Source organism: Phragmites australis, chromosome 5 (assembly GCF_958298935.1).
Source record: "Phragmites australis chromosome 5, lpPhrAust1.1, whole genome shotgun sequence".
NCBI lineage: Eukaryota > Viridiplantae > Streptophyta > Magnoliopsida > Poales > Poaceae > Phragmites > Phragmites australis.
The window spans coordinates 546,334-566,997 of record NC_084925.1 but is presented as its reverse complement, the minus strand read 5'-3'; the positions used below and the strand labels follow the sequence as shown (position 1 = coordinate 566,997).

Below are 20,664 nucleotides of genomic sequence, written 5' to 3'. Positions count from 1 at the left end.
CATATTAGTTTATTTTTTTTATTTCTAGTAACTTCCTTTCTTAGTAATTCTTGAAGAGAAATGAGTGAATCTTATTCTAAAATGAATAAATTTAAGAATCACTTCATGCTAGAAATTGTGAAAAAAAATCGTTGGAGCACTGAAGAGAATGAAAAGTCTTTTATAAAAAAAATCTACGTCCTAACAAAAAACGGTTAAAGATGATTTAGTACAGGAAAGAAAGAAGATTAGGCTGAAGAGCAGTACCCGAGTCCCAAGCAAGCTGACTACTACGGGCGACCCTAACCAACTGATCAAGAGTTTTTTTTTTTTAACTGATCAAGAGGAAAAGAAGACGAAGGGAAGATCCGTCCCGTGTGTCCAATCACAAATATTTTTTGTTCTTGGTTACGTATAGCCAATGATTCTAAACTTTAGTTATAAACTATGCATTTATATAATGAGTTTGCATGTTTGGAAGTGATGAGCCTACCTAGGAAAGGAGAGGAGAGGAGAGGAGAGGAGTGGGAGGCAACCAAGTCAGCTCCCAATCCAACGAACGAGTCTAGTCAGTCCACCCTCCTCACGCACCAGTCACTACATCTTTTCCCTCTTTCCGTCACTGACACGTGGAGCCACACAGACAACGGGCCCCACATGTCAATGGACTAACTGCCCTGCCCCACGTCTGTCTCTCGTCGCCGTATATATCAATGGCGAACCCGGAGGCGCTTCCCCACCATTCCCTCCACTCCAACGACAACGACGACAAAGCAGCCCACCGAGAACACCATGGCCGCCGCCGACCCGCCGTCGCCCACAGGGATGGGCTTCTTCGGCATGCTCAGCTTCCGCCGCAGCGCAACGGCCGTCGCCTCCTTCGACCCCGCGCAGGAAGACGAGCTCCTCGCCCTCCACGCCCTCCATGCCCACGTCGCCGACCGCCTCGAAGCGCTCTCCTCCCACGCCCAGCCCCAGGGCCCCGTCCTCTCCCTCCCCTTCCTCTCCAAGCTCCTCGACGCGGTCCTCTCCTCCTCCGACGCCTTCCGTGCCGTCCTCGCCCTCGCCCCCGTCGCCGCCGCGGTCTCCAGGCCGCCCGCCGACCGCCTCGCCGCCGACCTCCTCGACCGCTCCATAAAGATGCTCGACGTCCTCAACGCGGCCTCCCTCACGCTCGCCTCGCTCCGGGGCGCGCACCGCGCCGCGCTCACCGCCGCGTCCTGCCTCCTCGCGCCGGCGCTGCACCGCGCCCACTTCGCCCGCGCGCGCAGGGCCATCGCGAGGATCTTCCCCGACGACGCCAAGGCCGGAGCCACCGCGCCGTCCCCCTCCTCCCGCACCATGCGGGCTCTCTCCGTCAGCGTGTCCAAGAACTGGTCCGCGGGGCGCCACATGAACGCCATGGCGGCGCACCTCGCGCCACCGCCGCAGGTCCCCGCGGCCGCCGCCGCTGGAGCGGGATGCGGGCTCGGTCTGGCCCTGTACACCATGAGCTCGGTCCTTGTGTTTGCCATGTGGGCGCTTGTCGCCGCGGTGCCGTGCCAGGACCGGGCGTCGGCGGCTATCAGCCCGCCGGTCGCGCCCCCCAAGCAGGCGCAGTGGGCGGTGCCCATGTCGTCGCTCCAGGATCGGATCGCGGAGGAGTGGAGGCGGAGGGAAAAGAAGGGGTCGTCCTCCGGTTCTGCTGCCACAGCAGGGCTCCTCGCCGAGATGCAGGCCGTGGAGCGCGCCGCGCGAGACCTAAACAGCCTGCTCGAGGAGATCGCTGAGGAGGAAGAGGACGAACAGGCCGCCGTGGCGATCGTCAGCGAGGAGCGCACCAGGGAGGTCACGGAGCAGGCCGAGGAGCTCGCTGCGGCGTGCCGGGCGCTGGAGGACGGCCTCGCGCCTCTGGAGCGGCAGGTGCGCGCGGTGTTCCACCGCGTGGTCGCCTGCCGCGCCGAGGTCGTGCGCTGCATGGAGCACGTCCCGCGCACTGCCAGCAGCAATGCCGCGGCGTCCGCGTCCGGCGTACCGCCGCCGCAGCACCACTCCTTCTGAGGCAGCACCGGCGAAGGAAAACCCGGGATGGTCGTTGGCAGTTACTTAACTAGGGAGTGTGCTGTGGGGGTCAAATTATTGTTTCCATTCTTTGATTTGTGCTGCAAAAACTTGTTGTGTGTCCAGTCCTGTAGATCGATGTGCCTGTAAAAACTAACATCTTGTTGGATTATTGTGTGTACGTATTGCTGTGAATGCTGAAGAGCAGAGGAGAAGAGATTGTCGTATGAACTCGTGTTTCTTTCTTCTTGAAAAAATATTGACTTGTTTCTCTTCTTTTGTTGATTCATGCACCTTCTTCTGACCAAATATTGCTGCTAGTGTAGTGTGGTAGACCAGCAAGCTTTGATCTCTGCAACTGTAACACAAACCAGTTGGACCAGCTGCAACTTGCAATTGACCTGACAAGCCTTGTGTTCTGATGACCGCGTCTTTCATCCAATTCCTTCTTCTGTTCAGGGGATAACAACTGGGTGTTTATTTGAGCTTCTGTTTTTCTTTTTTCTAAAAAGATGTGTTTTTGTTTTTTTAAAAACTGTTTTTAGATTTTAACAGTTGTTTTTTACAATAAAATTTTAACTTCTCAACACATCACTTCTAAAAAAAATCACTCTCAACTAGTTTATTAGTTTCTAATTCATTTTCTCAGAAGCGGGCTTATAACTTCTTAGAATTTACTTTTCAACAATACTTTCTCCGTTCAGAAATAGTATTCGTATTTCTTTTGGGCTCGATCTTCAAAGTTGATTTTTGACTAACGTTTTCTCATAAAATATATCGTTTATAGTTACAAAACATATATAGTATAAAATTATTTTAAATTGTGAATCTAGTTGTATAATTTTTATACACTAAATATTCTTATAATTTAATTAAATGTTAGTCAAGTATATAAAGTTTAACTTTAAAAAAAATACACCTACTTTTTTTAAACGAATGAGAGTATTATTTGTTTAAGTTTTGATTTCTGACTTCTAACAGTAGAAAAACTAGAAACAGAAGACGAAACAAACGAACCTAAACTCCCTCAACTTGCTTTTGGCTTCCAAAAGGGGTCCAATCGGTGGAGGCATGGCAATAGGATAAAACCCAAAGTACTGGTTGAAAATTCGTTGATGCAATCGAATCAAACGATTGACTCAAATCGGCCAGCACCTAACCTAGCACTGGGCAGAGATGAGATGTGCAGGCCATCAAGGGGCAGCACCAAGTGAGCTGTGAGACCTTGACACTTTGTCAATTGTCACCACCTCCTCCTCCTCCATCAGATTAGTTCAACAACTCAGCTCAGCTGGATAGTATTCTACGTCTCTGGATAGTATCCTCCGTATCATCCGGTGCAACTCCTTGGCCATGCTTTCAGTAACAGGATACTCGAAAGTTATTGCCGCCTTTTTTTAGCACTATCTCCCAATTGAACAGTCGCTCCACAAAAACAACGAAAGTTCCTCGGTTTTCCAGTTTGGTTGCTGACCACAAACGCAACCTGATGGGCATGCAGTCTGTGCCTGAAACAAGGAGCATATTAACTTTGTAAGATCTGTAGCATTCCCCTTGCAGGCCAGTATTCAAATATCTGTTAACCTTACATAAAGAGTAGAAACATCACTAAATCAACAAGACAATACAATTATCAAATGCTAAGGTAACCTTACAGAATAGTGGATCCATGGTCCGAATTGCATGGTATCTAATCCACGTGTAGAACAGAGGGCAATCCAACCGATTGAAAAAGTTAAAGGCCAACATGATAGTAATTACACAAGAACAGAACAAATCACCACCTAAATTTATGAAACTATATGTATTGTTAAACACAACAATCGCTTATATCCAAGTGAAATATCGGCACCCACACGCAAGAAGCCCACAACCATCCCAGGATACCAAACAAATAATTGTGTGGGGTGAACTCCTGCCTCCTTTCGAAAAAAAAAATTTGTGTGGGGTGAACAGCATAAGCTTGACTTGGAGGCTGAACTCAAATTAATCAGATCGTGCACTGCACATATAAATCATATGTGTCCATAAAACAGCTCAAATTGGACAACACAAACATTAACTAACATATCTGTGCATTGAACACTTGGAAACTCAAACGAAAAGAAATGATGCGTAGAACTCTATAACCAATCAGGTAGTGACCCCTGACGTAGCTGAGAGTCGTCCGATCCATCTCCCGCGGTCGAGATTAAGCAGGGGAAAGAACCGAGCGCTCTCCTTCATCAAAATAGTATTCTACGACTAATCTTACAGCAATCCTGAAGCTATACTACCTGAACACTACTAGTATTTTTCCTTTTCTTTTTGAAAAGGAGAAACCGAATGCTGTGCTAGTTGCTACAAGCAGGGAATAGAATCTTCCTATGGTATTGGCTATCCATATGATAAAAAAAGCTATTCCTAGTTTTGAGAAGTTGTACATCAATGATAACAACACTTAGCAAAAGTCAGACGCAGAGCTATGTGTGATCTGATCATTAGGGCCAAGTTAACCTTGCATTGCACGGTCAGACAATGATGTCCTTAGCTCATCTCCAGGACCAAAGTATACAAATAAAGTCACTCTCTGAGTTGCAACGCACCAACCAGCTTTGCTTTGCACATCAAATTAGCCTGCACCATCCTTCAACCTCAGCTCAAAATTGATAGGCTCAAAATGCTGGAAGCCTACGGATCCTGCTCCTTTTCCTCTCTCTCCCGGCTGCGTTGCATAAGAATAGCAGAGTACTTACTACAATCTAACACATAATGCCAGAAGATGATCGATCGTGTGCCATTTCCTTGGGATTGGGGAAACCTAGACACTGTGCGTGTGCATAATTGCATAACACCAATGCTTAGTACTGCTTCAGAAACCGCTTGTTTGTGCTCGCTCAAATCCAACATTTGGGGGGGGGGGGGGGCTTAAAATACCTGCAAATGTAACTTCCTGAAATGAAGATGCAACAAAGTAACTTGCAGAGAGCGATCCACAAAAAGTTTCAGACATGAGGGGCACAGTGGCTTTTGAAAGATCCTTCTGAAAGAAATTTTGATAATGTAACCTCAACGCCGGCCTGACCGCCATTCATTCAAAGATGTATGTACTTAAGTAACATTGTCCAAAGATTCAAATTTTAAAATTCTAATCTTTTAGCGATCTTTTGTAAATATTTTTGAAACACAACGCTCTATTAATATTAAATCATGCATCATACGTACATTTTTCCATCGTTTGATTATTTATGCATTGCATTCTTGATTTGTTTAGAGAGCGTTACGCCGATGGTCCAAGCGAGTGAAGGCGACATCGAACTACCTGAGTTTTGTGAGTGTTGTGCGGGCAGTATCAGGCAACCGCCAGAGCAGCAAGACAAGCATCTAAGCATATTGCACTTTTTTTATTTGAAAATAATGTAGTCTAAATTGATAAGTTATTGCTTATGTAGGTATGTATGTTTAGCGATGTTGATGTCAGGTTTATATGGGTAAAACCTATATTGTTTTGCATTACCTCTACCTTGAGTTGTTGATGGTCTATACCTTTGTAACTTTGATAATATTATTGATGTCTAACTTAAAAGTTATTCGAAATATCTAGCAATGCATAGGTGCTCGGTAGAAGTTGAGCGATAGTGCAACCATTGTTCATAAGCTTAGAGTTTACTTATTATTTACAAACACAATGATAATGATGTGAGTTGTATGAGATGTGAGGATGAGGCAAGATGTGGGCACGAACACCACCTAAGAATAGTCTTGGAAAGATTAAGAGCCCATGAGCTTTATGCCAAATTTAACAAGTGTGAATTTTGGCTAAAGAAAGTTGCTTTTCTTGGACACGTTATAACGGAAGGAGTAGCAATGGATCCTGCTAAAGTTAAAGCAGTCACGGATTGAAAACCGCCGACTAACGTAACATAAATCAGAAGTTTCCTTGGACTGGCAGGATACTATCGGAGGTTCATAGAAGGTTTCTCGAAGATAGCAAAACTTATGACTGAGCTGACCCAAAAGGAAAAACCCTTTCAGTGGACCAAGGCTTGTGAGAAGAGCTTTCAAGAGCTAAAAGGTAGATTAATCATAGCCCCAGTGCTAACCTTGTCAGATATTCACAAGGATTTCACGGTATTCTGTGATGCCTCTAGGCAAGGATTAGGATGTGTTCTAATGCAAGATGGTAAGGTAGTTGCCTACGCATCTAGACAGTTAAAAGAGTATGAGAAGAATTATCCGACCCATGATTTGGAACTAGCAGCCGTAGTGCATGCCCTTAAGCTCTGAAGACACTATTTAATTGGAAATAAGTGTAAGATATTTACGGATCACAAGAGTCTGAAGTATATATTCACCCAACCAGACTTAAACCTAAGGCAAAGAAAATGGTTGGAATTGATTAAGGACTAAAATCTGGATATCCAGTATCATCCAGGTAAGGCCAATGTTGTAGCAGATGCCCTTAGCAGGAAGGCTCATTGCTACAATCTAAAAGTTCAGAAAGGGAGGCCAGAGCTACTTAAGGAAATTCAACGACTAAACCTTTAAATAGTTAATGAAGGTTGTGTCAATACCTTGATAGTCCAACCTACCTTAGAAGGCCAACTCCGAAAAGCTCAAGAAGAAGATGAAGAGCTACAAAAAATCAAGGTCCAAACCGGAGAAGGCAAGGTACCTGAATTCCGAGTAAATAACCAAGGAACTTTATGGTACAAAGATAGGATCTGTGTTCCTAAGAAAGAAGAGTTCAGGAAACTCATTATGGACGAAGCCCATAACTCTGCCTATTCGATCCACCCCGGGTCGACAAAGATGTTCCTAGACTTAAAGGAAAAATACTGGTGATCAGGAATGAAGAAGGACATAGCTAGATTTGTCGCATGCTGTGATATATGCCAAAGAGTTAAGGCAGGATATCAGAAATCAGCAGGATTGTTGCAACCACTTCCTATCCCAGTTTGGAAGTGGGATGAAATCGGGATGGACTTTGTTGTGGGATTACCCCGTACTCAGAGAGGACATGATTCTATATGGGTCATAGTAGACCGTCTGACCAAGCTAGCTCATTTTATAGCGGTAAAAGTAACTTATGGAGGAGACAAGCTAGCACAGTTGTATGTGGACAATATCCTCAAGCTTCATAGTGTCCCAAGTAGAATTGTATCAGACCGTGGTCCTCAATTCACTGTAAGATTCTGGAAAAGCCTACATGCCACCCTAGGAACCAAGCTGGACTACAGCTCGGCCTATCACCGACAGACCGATGGGCAGACAGAAAGAGTGAATCAAATCCTAGAAGATATGCTAAGAGCTTGTGTGCTCACGTATGGAAAAGATTGGGAGAAAAGTTTGTCTTATGCAGAGTTCTCTTATAACAACAGCTATCAGACAAGTCTGAAGATGTCACCTTTCGAGGCATTATATGGGAGGAAGTGCAGAACCCCTCTTATGTGGTCCGAGGTCGGAGAACGCTGTCTCTATGGGCCAGCCTTGATAAAGGAGGCTGAAGAGCATGTAGCCAAAGTAAGAGAAAATCTGAAAGCAGCTCAAAGCAGACAAAAGAGTTATGCCGACACTAGGAGGAGGAATCTTGAGTTCGAGGTGGGAGATCATGTGTATCTGAAGGTATTGCCGATAAGAGGCACACGAAGATTTTGGATTCGAGGAAAGTTAGCACCTCGATACATTGGACCATACAAGATACTAAACAGGATAGGTGCCGTAGCATACCGTCTCGCACTTCCAGAGGAAATGGCAGACATTCACAATGTCTTTCATGTATCACAGTTGAAGAAGTGCTTAAGGATTCCTGAAGAGCAAGTACCGTTAGAAGTGATGGACCTTCAACCGGACCTACGGTACCAAGAGCGACCAATAAAAATATTAGATACAACAGAGCGACAAACCAGAAGATCTGTGGTCAGATTCTGTCAAGTGCAGTGGAGCAACCACACTGAGGCTGAAGCTACCTGGGAGCGTGAAGATGATCTTCGGAAGGAGTTCCCCTACCTCTTCGAAGAAGAACCTCAAATCTCGAGGACGAGATTTTCCTAAGTGGGGTAGGTTTGTCAAATCCCTAAAAGTTATCCCCATCTCCCCCTCTTTCTCTCTCTTCTCTCTCTCTCCCCGTGACCCGACTGCCACCGCCGCTGCCGCGCCGCGCCGTCCCGTCGCCGCTCGTCGGCAGACTTCGCGCCTCACGCCATCGCCTCGCGCCCTGAGCCACCTCGCCCCGCGCGCCCGCTCAGTCGTCGCCCCTATACAAGGCGGTGAACAGTGCCTTCACCCACCTCACTCACACTCTCTCTCTCCCCGAGCCCCTCCGAGCACCCCGCCGCCTCTCTCCGAGCGCCGCCGCCGGTGAGCCTCGCCCCGCAACCCTTCTCCTCTTCCCTCTCCCTCCTTTCCCTCCCCCCCCCCGTGGGCGTACCTGGGTCCTTCTCGTCGCCGGCCGCCGCCGCTTTCTGTCGCCCGGACGTCGCCGCTCTTCCTTCGCCGGGCCGAAGCCGTTTCCCCACCCGCCAGCCGGATCCGCCGTCGGTGTGCCGCCACCGCCCTCCGGCCAACGCTCCGCCGCCGCCGCTGCCGCGCCAGCGCCGCCGCCACCCGCACCCCTTCTCCTCTCTCTCCCTCCCGTTCTCTCTCTGCTGCCCGAGCCGCCCCTCTCCACTCTCTCTCTCTCTTTTATCTCTCTCCCCTCTGTGTAGCTGACGTGTGGCCCCCCTGGTTGATGAGCCGAGCTGCCCGTTCGAAGCCGAGCCGAGCCTACCGACAGTCTGAGCCGAGCCGAGAAACCGAGCCGCTGAGCTGCGAGCTGATCCCAGAGCCGAGTCTGAGCCGAGCCGCGAGCCAAGTCCAATCCCGAGCCGACTCAGCAGAATATTCCTGGAATATTCCCCTCTTTTCTTTTTTCTGAATTTCTCTCCCGGCAAAACTTCCGAAGCCCGTTTCTCCTCCGTCCTAACTCTGTTTTCATCAGTTCTTCCACCGATATTCATCTAAATTCGAGATCTACCCAATCATGTCAATTTCATAATTTTTGTAAATTGTTTGGTCATTGTTTTAATTGTTTGATTGATTGTGCATTTGTCGTTGTTGCGATTATTAGAGGAAGGAGCATTCGAGGAAGACCCCGAGGACCCGGAGTTTGAAGAAGGAGCAGACGAGGACTTCAACGAAGGCAAGTCCTACAACCGTTGATTATGTTGATCCTATGTTTTTAAATACAACCCGTAGAGCCGTTGTTTCAAACAATAGGAGTATGCATGATTAGATTAATAGTTGTGATTTTTAAGAAATACTAGAATAGTTATGACCCAGCTTGTTTATCCCATGCCTTGTCATTGTTACCTTTATTCCGTTGAAACCATAGGAGGATCCCAACATCAACTATAATGATTGTTTGGATGAATGCTTGTTTACTAGTATGCTTAGAATTGCTTTGCTCAAAAGAAAGAACTAGATTATTTACAGATGATAATCATGCCTTACAATATGAAGTGATGTGTGCTTGGTGCGTGTGCATGTAAAACTTGTGTTCTTGGGAAAACTCTAGAGTAGTGTTGACGAGGGTGAGCAAGGTGCCCCACGAATGTGGGAACTACCTTGGAGCAAGGTTCGCCTTTGTGGTGTTCTTGCTGGGAGACTCTTGCCTCGGTCATATAAGGACCAGTTCGCTGTGACATCTCACCTAGTATCCACTCGTACAACCACATGGCATGTATGGGCAGGACTTGACCTAACCCCTCTGACTTAGTGCGGTACTCACTCGGAGGCCGGTAGTGGCAATGGGGACCAGGAGAAGACTTGGGTAGTGTGTAGCCCAAGGTCCGGCTGGTGATATTGTTGAGGCTATGTCAAAACCTTGGGATTGCTAAGTGGTCCTTCCCGTGAATCTTCTAAAGCTTCTGGTATCTTAGTGCCCCATGGGTGGATATTGTGGCTTCGTTGTGAGGTTGTTGCGTCTTGTTATGACGGCTTCACCAGTTGCTAAGGTGGGAGCCTGTGCATATCTTGTGGGTAAAGTGTACAACCTCTGCAGAGTGTTAAACCCATCCGGATAGCCGTGTCCTCGGTCAAGGACATGCTATGGTTTGATCACAATGATTAGCTTTTCGGCGTGAGTATCTCCTTGGTGTGTGAGTGGGTTGTGTGCCCGTGTTTTCGAAAAGAAGGATTTTGGCTTTGTGCCCTAAGCCTCCTGGAATGTGTGTCCTCTGGCAAATGACTTGTGGGAACTGGCGGGACGGATGTATCTCCCCCAGGGCTGTCAAGCCCCATAAGCTCAACTTATGTGTTCTGTTCGGAAATATTTTTATTAAAGTTAGTCTTTGCAAAATGAACCCTGCATCAATAAAACTAGCTTTCCGCAAAATCTAAAAGACTCTACAGCCTTATCCTTGATCTACCCTTAAGCATCTAATTTTTCCCTTTGAGGTAGGACTTGCTGAGTACCTTATGTACTCACACTTGCTAATTGTGGATCCAGATGATCCAGAGGCTGATTTCGTCGAAAGAGAAGATGAAGATTAGAGAAGCCGGTTTCGTCTGCACTCAAGCTGCCTGTAGGGCTTGGGTCGCTTTTGTGTGTTTCCACTGTGCTTTGAGAGTTTGATTAATTTATGCCTACGGGTTTCTGTTGTAACGAACTCTGTGTTGTACTCTATTATCGTATTTATTTGATGTATGACTGTGATGTCTACTTTTGTTAGAGTTCATACGTACCAACTACTGATCCAAGGACTGATATGAGCTACACGAAGTGACCCAAAAAAGAGATCTGACAAGCTAAACCGTCATATACTGAATTAAACTTAAGACATATCTTAAGATAGTTCTAGACCCACACCTAAACTACCATCTGGTGCGCCACTTCTAGCACTAGCAGCCGCCCAACTACAATTGTCATTGTTTTGACACACGACAGCATGTATGTGTGAAACAGCAGGTCTCCAAGCAAATGATCAACAGTTCCAGTTAGCTGAAGAATCAACTACACTAAATCTACCGCTACTGTACATCATAGAATCCCTTCATGGTGTGCCAAGGATATAGGATAGACAAACTTTTTTTCCTTTTTGAATTTTGAGGAAGGTAAACATAAACAACTGGAGATGCAAGTCTGCAAAGCACCATCACCTAAATACCACAATACACGAGTTCAACAACAATCCCAGCGCTTAACCTGTGCAACCAGCTTTGATTACACGAGCGGCAATATAAAACTTGCGCATGGCTAGTAACACAAAAGCTGTAAAAAGATGCAAAACAGAACCAAAATACCGTGGCTCAACCACTACAGATCCTCATAACACAAAAGTACAATAACATGCTAGTAAAGCTTATGGCTGAGCACAGAAGGTGCACGAGTCGCACTCAAGATAAGCTACAGCTCGACGAAGTTTAGAGACTACAAGCACAGAATATTCTAAAGTATTAGTTTTCAGTTACAATCTAGAAACAGAACTGCGTACAAGCACCAGGGTGAAGTAGTCCCAGTCTTCAGCATCAATCCCCTCCACCATCCTTGACATCCACGGTGAACTCGTACTCCTGATCACAGCCCAAATAAGAGTCTGACATCAAGTAAATCATGTAATCCTTTCTCCCAGCTTCTGCAGGAGCAGTGAACTCCAGTTTTACTCTTGCCCTCTTCTGGAGCGCCACTCTTTTGATTGCCAGCAACTGGTTAGTGGAACTATCGCCGATCACCAGCCACCAGCCTTCTTCCTTGGGCTTTGGGAACCTCGGTGCATGAACTGGCCCAACCTCGGATGGCAGGTTCGTCATGTCACGCTCCAGCGTTACCTGCAGCGTAACATTGTCACCAGCACTTATATCATCACCCTCACGGACCTCATAAGCCATATCAACATTGGGGAACCGTTTGAAGAATGCAATGATGTCCTGCAGCTGAGAGCTCGATAACTGCAAAAGATCCCGCATCTCATCAATACTCATCTCAGCAAGATCAAAGATACTCTCGATGGGCTTCCCTTCATTTTCCTGGCATCTCCGTACCAAGTCCTTTGTGAAGTGTGGAAGTTGAAGCAGCACAGAATCACGATCCCACATGCCTTGTGTCACCATTTGACTCAACTCCATTGTATTGAGAGCAAGACTAAGCCAACCATTGCTGGAGATAACGTCAACCATTGCCTGCAGCAATCTATGTGCAGAAAGGAGAATATCCCGCTGATCAGCTGACAGGTTCCCTATCACTGTGTGCCTTGAAAAATGGGCTTGCAGCAGAGCATTGGCCTTGACATGTGGATCACCATACTTGGGTTTCTCGATAGAAAACCTCTGGTGCCGAACAAGCCTCTCAATGAATTCTTCCTCACCAGGACGACTTGGAAGCTCTGCATATTCTGACGCAGATGCTAGAATCTCCAAGAGACCTTTCATCTTAGTCTTCTGGGTTAGCATTGAGCTGAAACGTTCAATGGTTGTGTAGCTAATGTAGTAGTATGAAGCAATAAGGCCAAGGTTGAGGGGCTTCAGGTACATATCCTCCTCTATAGCCACACATTTACTTGACTCCAGGTCATTCAAGATAGTCTCAACCAACTCAGAAAGATGATCAGAAAGATGCCTGTGACTTACGCCCTGAAGATTGTAGTAGTTAGGGTTCTTTGTCAGCCGCCGATACATGAAAGTCCAAGTAAGGTAATCCACAGCATCTTGCTTATTTTCTACAACACCAACAACCACCTCAGCATTCATATGATCATGCAAGAAATGGTGAAGATGGCTCTCAACAGGGAAGGCCTCGAAAAGGAACTTTTTGTAGTACTCTTTGCGAGGTGCATGGCACAATATAACACATTTCCCTGAGTTGTCTTGAAGTGGCCTGCTGGCATGACCCATCATTTGAAGCAGATCTGTTATTGGATAATCTGTGTGAGCATTCTCACGGCCATCATAATACTGGGTCCCCATGACAACAACCAAATGAGCAGGCAATGATCTTCCCCAGCACATTGTGCTGCTGGCAACACACACTTGGATCCTCCCACCAAGGAACAGATGGGTTACAAGTTCCTGATCAAGTTCACTCAAACCTTCATGCAAGTAGCCTACACCACATTTGAGCGTATTCTTAAGCGTCTCTTCTTCGACACCTCTGGTGAAAGTATCCATTTCATCTTCTGACCCAAGAAGAAATGGTGTCCCACCACCCTCAGCACTAGAGTATGCACACAAGTCCAATGCAGTCAGCCTTGCATGCTTCCTTGTTGGTACAAACACCAGGGCAGGCTTACCACTCTTTGCATGTTGTGTGACGGCAGTGTATGTAGGCTTTGTCATTGCTTGCATCCTTGCCTCAAAGTTTGCTATATCCACACCCTGAATGTGAATCTCTAATGGCACAGGTCGCACCGCTGGAGGGAAGTTGAAGAGGCCATGAGAGGTGGCACCAATCCATTCACCGAGATCTTTAGCATTTGCAAGTGATGCTGAAAGTGCTACAATCCGTATGTTACTGCCAATATGACTTGAAATACGCCTCATCCTAGATACAATGATTTCCAAAATATGTCCCTTCTCAGACTCGAGTAGATGAAGCTCGTCAACAATAAATAAGCTGACCTGCTGGATGTGTTTTCGCTGTTTCCACCGGCGAGACAGTGCATCCCACTTTTCAGGAGTACTGATTATGATCTCCCCTTTATCAAGAAGCTTCAAATCAGCTGCAGTTTCACCAGTGAGCTCAACTACCTTGGCGAATTCTCCAAATTTCTGCTCCCAGTCCCTGTATCTTTCTTTTGCAAGAGCTTCAATGGGAGCTATATACACGACCCGCATGTTGCTCTCACCAGACAGTGCCTTCTGGTGATTCCTTAGTATAGCAAACTCTGCACATATTGTCTTCCCACTGCCTGTTGGCGCAGCAACCAACACACTGTCATCACTGTTATACAAGACAGTGAATACTTGAGTCTGGATGGGATTGAAATGCTTGAAAGCACTATAGAGGCCCTCATATCGTGCATTTCTCAATGCACTAACAGGAAGAGGCTGCAGATCAAGCAATTCAGTTGGTGGAGCATATTTTTCTGGTAGAATTAAGTGCCTAAAACAGACAGGGAGAATTGTCTGAGAACCAAGCCACTTGTCAGACACAACACGTATAAAATACTGAGGGGGCAATGGCTCATATATCGGCACTGTGAAGTTCAATGTATGATCTTCTTCCACGTATTGTTTCTTAAGCATGAAATATTCATGGTGAAGAATGTACTCGCCATCGTTGTCCTCAACGATAACCCAAAAGGGCTCCACGTATCCATGTACCTTATCATCCCATTGGAAATCAGGTGTAATAGTGAGCTCAAAACTCAAAACTGTACGAGTAATGGGTTGGACGTGAGCTGACAGGTTCAACTTTGGTAACTGGTGGATGGACTTGTGCAGTTGCCTCCCCATTTTGGGATAACGGATCAGCTCACCAATTTCCTGTGATGACAGGTCATAGTATCTCTCCCAAGCCAACTCCTTTTTCTCCAGTTTCATCAAGATTTCCTTTGGAATTCCATGAAATTGACGCAAGGGAGTTTGAACACTCCACATTTGTTTATCGACCATCTTGCAAAGATTCAGAGCCTTCTCTGCTAGTTGAGCCCACCCTCTCTTCAAAACTATCTCAAATAGTGCCCGTAGGAGACGACCAGCACTCTGCATTATAAAAAAAGGAAAAAACATTACTATACAATACCATATAGGCAAAAGCAATCCATGTTCAGGAAGTGTACTCAGCAAGGTAAAAGCAAGCAATTCATGTTAAGAAAGTACAATCAGCAGAAAGAACATGTAACCTGTCTGATGTAGACCATATCAGAACCAAGGGAAAGGCCCTCCAGTTTCAGCCTAGAAATATATGCCTGCAGCAGAACATTGATCTTTGCACTGGGTTCCTCCAAGCTCTCTTTCACAGGAATTGGCACACGATCCAAAAGCTTTGCCAATTCCATTTTCTCATCTTGCCTGACCCCAACATACTTAAATTCTTCACTCAGAGAGAACAGTCGACACAGCTCAATATCACCCATTGTAGGTTTCAGGTACTCGTTGTATGTCGAAATAGTTCCGTGACTAATATAGTAATAACTGGCAATCCTTCCCAGGTCAGTAACTTGAAAGTATCCAGTTTTCCTGTCATACTTTATCAAATTGTTCCTATCCAGTAGATTTGCAGCAGAGTGTATCTGCAGCATCACAAAAATACAAAAAAAAATCAAAAAAAGATCAGGAAGAGATAATAAATGGTAATTGGTAAAGCAACTATGTGTCCATGCAACATCAAGAGAGGACCTAGCAAACATTTAAAATATATGAGTATGAAACAATTGCGGACTAGATTCCTTTGATACTTCAGATCGTGTGCCAGTATCACGAAGCACATCTAATACTCTAACAAAATGGGGCTCATCTGGCACAAAAGAAAATCAGTGAGCCACGTCTCTCTTTTACCAAGAAAACTCAAGATTTGGACACTTTCCCTTCATCCATTTTTAAATGACTATAAACTTTGTACCTTCTGAAGCAAATTTCTCACAACAAATTGCAACATGCCTTTATCAAAACAAAATTATATGTATTTAATGTGTACATACGAAAAAGAACTTAAGCAATTCTATTACATGCCTACCCATACCCACATCACATTGCTAAATCTCACTATATGCCCCTACTGGAGAGATTATTCACCAGTGATGTGAGGCTGGTACAATTGTTGAATACTAAATTAAAACAGAAGGCTTAAAAATATTTGCATGCACAGTTGAGAGAACCTATGAAACAGATGATCTCAGGAGATAGATTAGCCTAACACAATATACTAGCAATGAGAGAATGTTCACATAGGAAAGGACCAAAGAAGTACCGGAGAAATAAAACAATAAGGATTATGCAACTACCACGGAACTTCAAAAATAGAAGTACAGAGTGTACTTACCAAGTCAGCTCTCCTTTCATCAAGTGTTTTATCACTCTCCAAGATATCTGCTGGCAAACCATATAATGTTGGATTGCGGAGCATCCGAATATAGAGGTAAGTGTAGCCAAGCCACGAGCATGCCTCCCGAGCATTCTGAATAGTCCCCAGAACAATCTCTGCATTCAGTTGATCAGCCAATTTGGATATGAACTGACTCTCAATAGGTAGCTGCTGATTCATAAGAGACAGGTAGTATTGCAGTTCACTATGGCCAGTTAAGATTATTCCCTCTCCATGTGTATCATACTGAGGCCTTCCTGCACGACCAAGCATCTGCATAACATCCAGCGGACTTAATTCTGTCCAAGCACCTTTTTCGGGGTTGTAAATCTGGGTACCCTTTATAATAACAGTGTGAGCAGGCAAATTGACACCCCATGCAAGGGTGGCCGTTGATACAAGAACCTGTATATGCTTATCACCAAAAAGTTCCTCAACAAGCTCACGGTCAACCCTTGCCAACCCAGCATGATGAATAGCAAACCCATACGGCAGAAGGTCTTTAAGCTCACTGTTTTTGACAAGTTCTGCATGAGTGCCAAGAATCTCTTGGCTTGCACTCTCGTTCTTCAGAAAGCGGCTCACTGTGTCGTTAGCCAAAGCAGCATCTCTGATGGCACGAGCAGTTTTCGCTGTCTCCTTCCTGGAGTGTACAAATATAAGCACTTGATGCTTACCAGCAGCAGCCATAACCTTCTCATAACAAATCTCATTCATCAATTGGAACCTCTGTAGTGGCTTCCTCACAGTGATCCCGATGTATTGCTGAGCAAGAGGGCAAGGTCGGTAACTGTTGTCGAAATGGAAAAGGCCATCAGAACGAACACGCAAGAATACCGCAACATCTTCATAGTTTGGTAGGGTCGCAGAGAGCCCAACCAGACGAATATGCTCCTTGGTTGTCTCAATCTGCCGAACTGTTCTAGCAACAATGCTCTCCAGAACAGGCCCTCTGTTATCATGTAGCAGATGGATCTCGTCAATGATTAACAGCTTCACCATTTGGGTGTAGGTTCTGTCCCCTGATTTCCTAGTCACAATATCCCATTTCTCAGGTGTAGTGACAATAATCTGTGTTTCATCAATCTGTTGTTTGGTCAAGTTTTGGTCTCCACTGAGTTCCCTAACAGTAACATTGTAATCTGTCAACCGCTTCGACAAATTTCCAACAACTTCAGCAACCAAAGCTTTCATCGGGGCCACATAGACAATTTTGTACTTGGTATTGTCAAACTCTCCATCCTTCATATGCAGACCAATCTGCTGAAGGATCGTAAGCACAGCCACGTTCGTTTTGCCAGCACCAGTTGGAGCACAGAGAAGGATATTATCTGGTTTGAAGAGAGCAGTATCATAGACCTTGCTCTGAACCCTGTTCAGCTGTGTCATCCCAACAAAAGCTGGTTGTGCCCACTCTGGCATATCAGATATCTTCACAATCTTCTCTCCGGTTTCATATGGCTTAGCTTTCAATGCTGGCACATGGACCTCCTCGTAGCCCTTATGAGGGGTTCTAAATGATCCTGAAGGAAGCTCACACTTCTTGTTAGCCATCAACAGACCACCCTGGTGAAAAGAGAGGCTGTCAAGATCAAGCAGCTGCCTCTGCCCTTTCAACCATCCACTCTCCATATCCCGCTCGACTGCCCTGCGATCCCTCGCACCATCAGCGACAGCACCATCATTGTTGAGAAGCCTCTTGGCCTCATCCCTGATGCTTTTCTCCAGATTCTTCTGCCTCTCCTTTGCAGACGCTCTGGTTGCATGTAGCTGTTCCAATATCGGAGCCAAGCTTGGATTACTTGTCATCTCTTCCTCTATCGCCTTCCTCTGTTCCTGGTCTTCAGCCCTGGCTAAGCGGGTACACCAAACAATCTTGAGCCGGTTGCACAGCAGCAATTTAATGAGGTCAAACTTCTCATAGTCCAACAGCATGACAAGGCGATTCTCGACATCTCTGTCATCACCCTCAGCTATTATCTTCAGTATCTCCTCTGCAAGCTTCTGGTTTTGCTGGGGATCCATTTCCCCATATGCTTGGGTTATCTTCCTCTGAAGCCAGTAAGCATCTATGTCCTGAACATTAACGGTCAGCGCCTGGTTGGCATTCTGCATGTCATCGTCGTCCAACTCCCCACCCATTTGCATACCTCCAGGACCATTCAGCTCAGCCACATCATCCTCATCATCCTCATCCAACTCATCTTGCACCTGATCAACACAAACATTAGGGAAGATGTAAGTAAATATTTCAGTAAGGCACGGCGGGACTGGAAGACAAATGATGATCAGTCAAATGTATGTACGTACCTGATCAAAATCACTCTCCTCGTCTTCATCGGACTCTTCAAACTCGACAGCAACACCAATATCGTCATCCAGGGTCGTGTCCATGCCATCACCAGATGGCGCACCGGCAGAATCGCCGGCAGTATCATGGAAGTCCGTGATGAGCTTCCCAATGGCAACGAGCTGGTCAAACGTCTGGTTGGCGAGAGTGTTGAGGAGCTTCTCGATCTCCTTCTTCTTGTCAGGGTTCTTGACCTTGTCATTCTTGAGGGTTGCGAGCACCTCATCGGCGGCCCCACCAAGCACGTCGAGCGGCTGGCCGCCCAACTGCTGCTGGATGATGCTGAGCAGGGCCTCGTAGGCGGCGCGTGTTTCCTTGGTCTGGGGCTTGTAGACGACGTCGTCGTCAGTTAGGGAGAGCACGCTGACGTCCTGGTGGGAGGGGGCCCGGCGCCTGCGCTTGGCGTCGCGGCGGGGGAGGTCGGGGTCGGCGGCGGCGTCGCGCTTGTTCTTCTTATTGCGCGACTTGGTGAGCTTCTCCTCGAGCTCGGGCGGCTTGTTCTGGACGGCGCGGTCGCCGAAGGACTTGGGGTCGATCCTGCCCCAGAGCGTCTCGGGCTCGCCGGTGGGCTCGTGGGTGTCGCGGGGGCGGGAGTCGGTGGTGAGGACGAGGCTGGAGTTGGCGCGGTACTCGTACTGCTTGAAGCGCGCGTGCGCCTCCGCGCCGCCGCCCAAGTTCGCCATGGCTGCAGCAGCAGCAGAGAAGCCAAATCAGCAACCAGGTCACAAACGAAACGAATCGAATCTGGAAAACCTAATCATCGGGATGGGGTGGGATGGGTGTGACGTGACGGTATCGAAGCAGAAGAAGAGAAGAGCGGCAGGAGGAGGGGTTACCTCTGGCGCGGCGAAATCCTGTGGAGGATCCGCCGCCGCCGCCGCGTCGGGGAGGGGGTTAGGGGTTGGAAGATGGATCGGATGGGAGGAGGAGAGAAATGGGAGGAGCCCGACTGCCGGAGCCCTAATCTAACGAGGGCAGGGAAGGTCGGTTCGGGAGTTGATGGGCCAGCCCATATAAAAGTGCAAGGACAAGGCCCAACCGTAAGTTTGATGGGCTGCTTCGACCTAACGCATAGCTGGGCTCCTTCTATAAAATTAGTGACAATTTGCTCGGTACCGTCACAAAATAACAGTATCTATATGTCATTCTCTTAGCTGATAGTATTTTTCACTACGAATATTTTTGCGATGGTATTCACTAATTTTACCATAAAATTAAGGGATAAAAGAAATTTTAGTCATAGGTGTTGCACAAGCAATCTCTTCTACTTATACCATATAGCTTGTTTTAGATTGCCAAAAGGGGTTACATGACCATATAAATTCTTTGCTACAAAAGTTCTGGTGGGGCAGCAAGAAGGAAAACATGTTGGATACCGTGGGAGAAGTAACCCAACCCAAGGTCATAGGTGAATTGGGCTTTAAAGATAAAAAAAAAAAGTTTTTTATTTTTGAATTTTTTTAACTATTGTTTCTAAATTTTTCTATTTTTGGACGAATTTTTCACATACGGGCCGCGCCAGCTCATCGTGTCGCAACCGTGCCTGAGTCTAACAAGTCACACCTTAACCGGGTCATGTCTAGTTCGACCCGTCAAGCCCAGTTGGTCAAGTCTGCATCCATCTACACCGAGAAGAGACCACGGTTATCGGTGTTGGTGGGGATTCATGTTGCCCCTCACATCATCACTCAACAACCGACACAACACAATGAGATATCAAACATGTATTATAATATTATTGTATAGCAAATACAATCATTATAATCACAGGAATGCGTACTATACATTCTAATTGTAGCCACGCAATTGTGTGGGCCATTTTACTAGTAATATATAGTTAATTTGTTGGGTCTGGATATACTCCTTTCCTTAGGAGAGATCTCTGGGTTGTTGTGTTATGTATGTCCCAGCCACAACTAATTATAATCTTTTAATTTGTTAGAGCTATGATATGATTAGGTTTGGGCGACTGTCACTGTTAGCCGTCGGATTCCAGTAGTTATGCTGCTTAATCAATTCATTTTGGTGCTAGCTGCGATATATGTCACATCATCAACTAATATTAATATTAACAATAAATCAAACCATGCATCTATCACATGAAAGGGAGAGCGCAATCGATCGAGTAGAAAACTTGTGCCGATCGATGGAGAGTCGGTGTTAGTGGTTTGGTTTTCCTCGTGCCTTTTAATTTCCGAGACTTCCTTTCCATTTTTTATATAGTATTATTAAGTGTGCTTTCCTGAAATTAAAAAGAAGATCGAGTGCTGGTGCCAATTCTCTTGGCAGTACTTTGGCTGCATCTTTTTAAAAACAA

The 20,664-nt window shown here is 46.2% G+C and overlaps 2 protein-coding genes across 2 annotated transcripts; one reads left to right on the top strand and one right to left on the bottom strand.

The window, feature by feature from the left end:
* Nucleotides 1-498: 498 nt before the first annotated feature.
* Nucleotides 499-2,304, top strand: LOC133918196 (protein ROH1A-like). Its single transcript, XM_062361942.1, has one exon. The coding sequence runs from the start codon at nt 772-774 to the stop codon at nt 2,017-2,019; it is 1,248 nt and encodes a 415-aa protein (XP_062217926.1). The 5' UTR covers nt 499-771; the 3' UTR covers nt 2,020-2,304.
* Nucleotides 2,305-11,268: 8,964 nt separating this feature from the next.
* LOC133918194 (DExH-box ATP-dependent RNA helicase DExH12) lies at nt 11,269-19,296 on the bottom strand. The gene is made up of 5 exons (XM_062361939.1): nt 19,184-19,296; nt 18,308-19,032; nt 15,956-18,208; nt 14,817-15,206; nt 11,269-14,676 (listed from the first exon to the last, which is right to left on the bottom strand). Exons 2-5 carry the CDS (start codon nt 19,028-19,030, stop codon nt 11,506-11,508), a joined length of 6,537 nt encoding a protein of 2,178 aa, XP_062217923.1. The 5' UTR covers nt 19,031-19,032; nt 19,184-19,296; the 3' UTR covers nt 11,269-11,505.
* Between the last annotated feature and the right edge of the window lie 1,368 nt (nt 19,297-20,664).

Excerpts from the sequence above, each read along its gene's own strand:
- LOC133918194 (XM_062361939.1), bottom strand. The coding sequence starts at position 19,030 with ATGGCGAACTTGGGCGGCGGCGCGGAGGCGCACGCGCGCTTCAAGCAG. Across the intron at positions 15,207-15,955 it reads ATGAAAGGAGAGCTGACTTG|ATACACTCTGCTGCAAATCT; the intron begins GTAAGTACACTC and ends GTGATGCTGCAG. Across the intron at positions 14,677-14,816 it reads ATATGGTCTACATCAGACAG|AGTGCTGGTCGTCTCCTACG; the intron begins GTTACATGTTCT and ends TTTATAATGCAG.
- LOC133918196 (XM_062361942.1), top strand. The coding sequence starts at position 772 with ATGGCCGCCGCCGACCCGCCGTCGCCCACAGGGATGGGCTTCTTCGGC.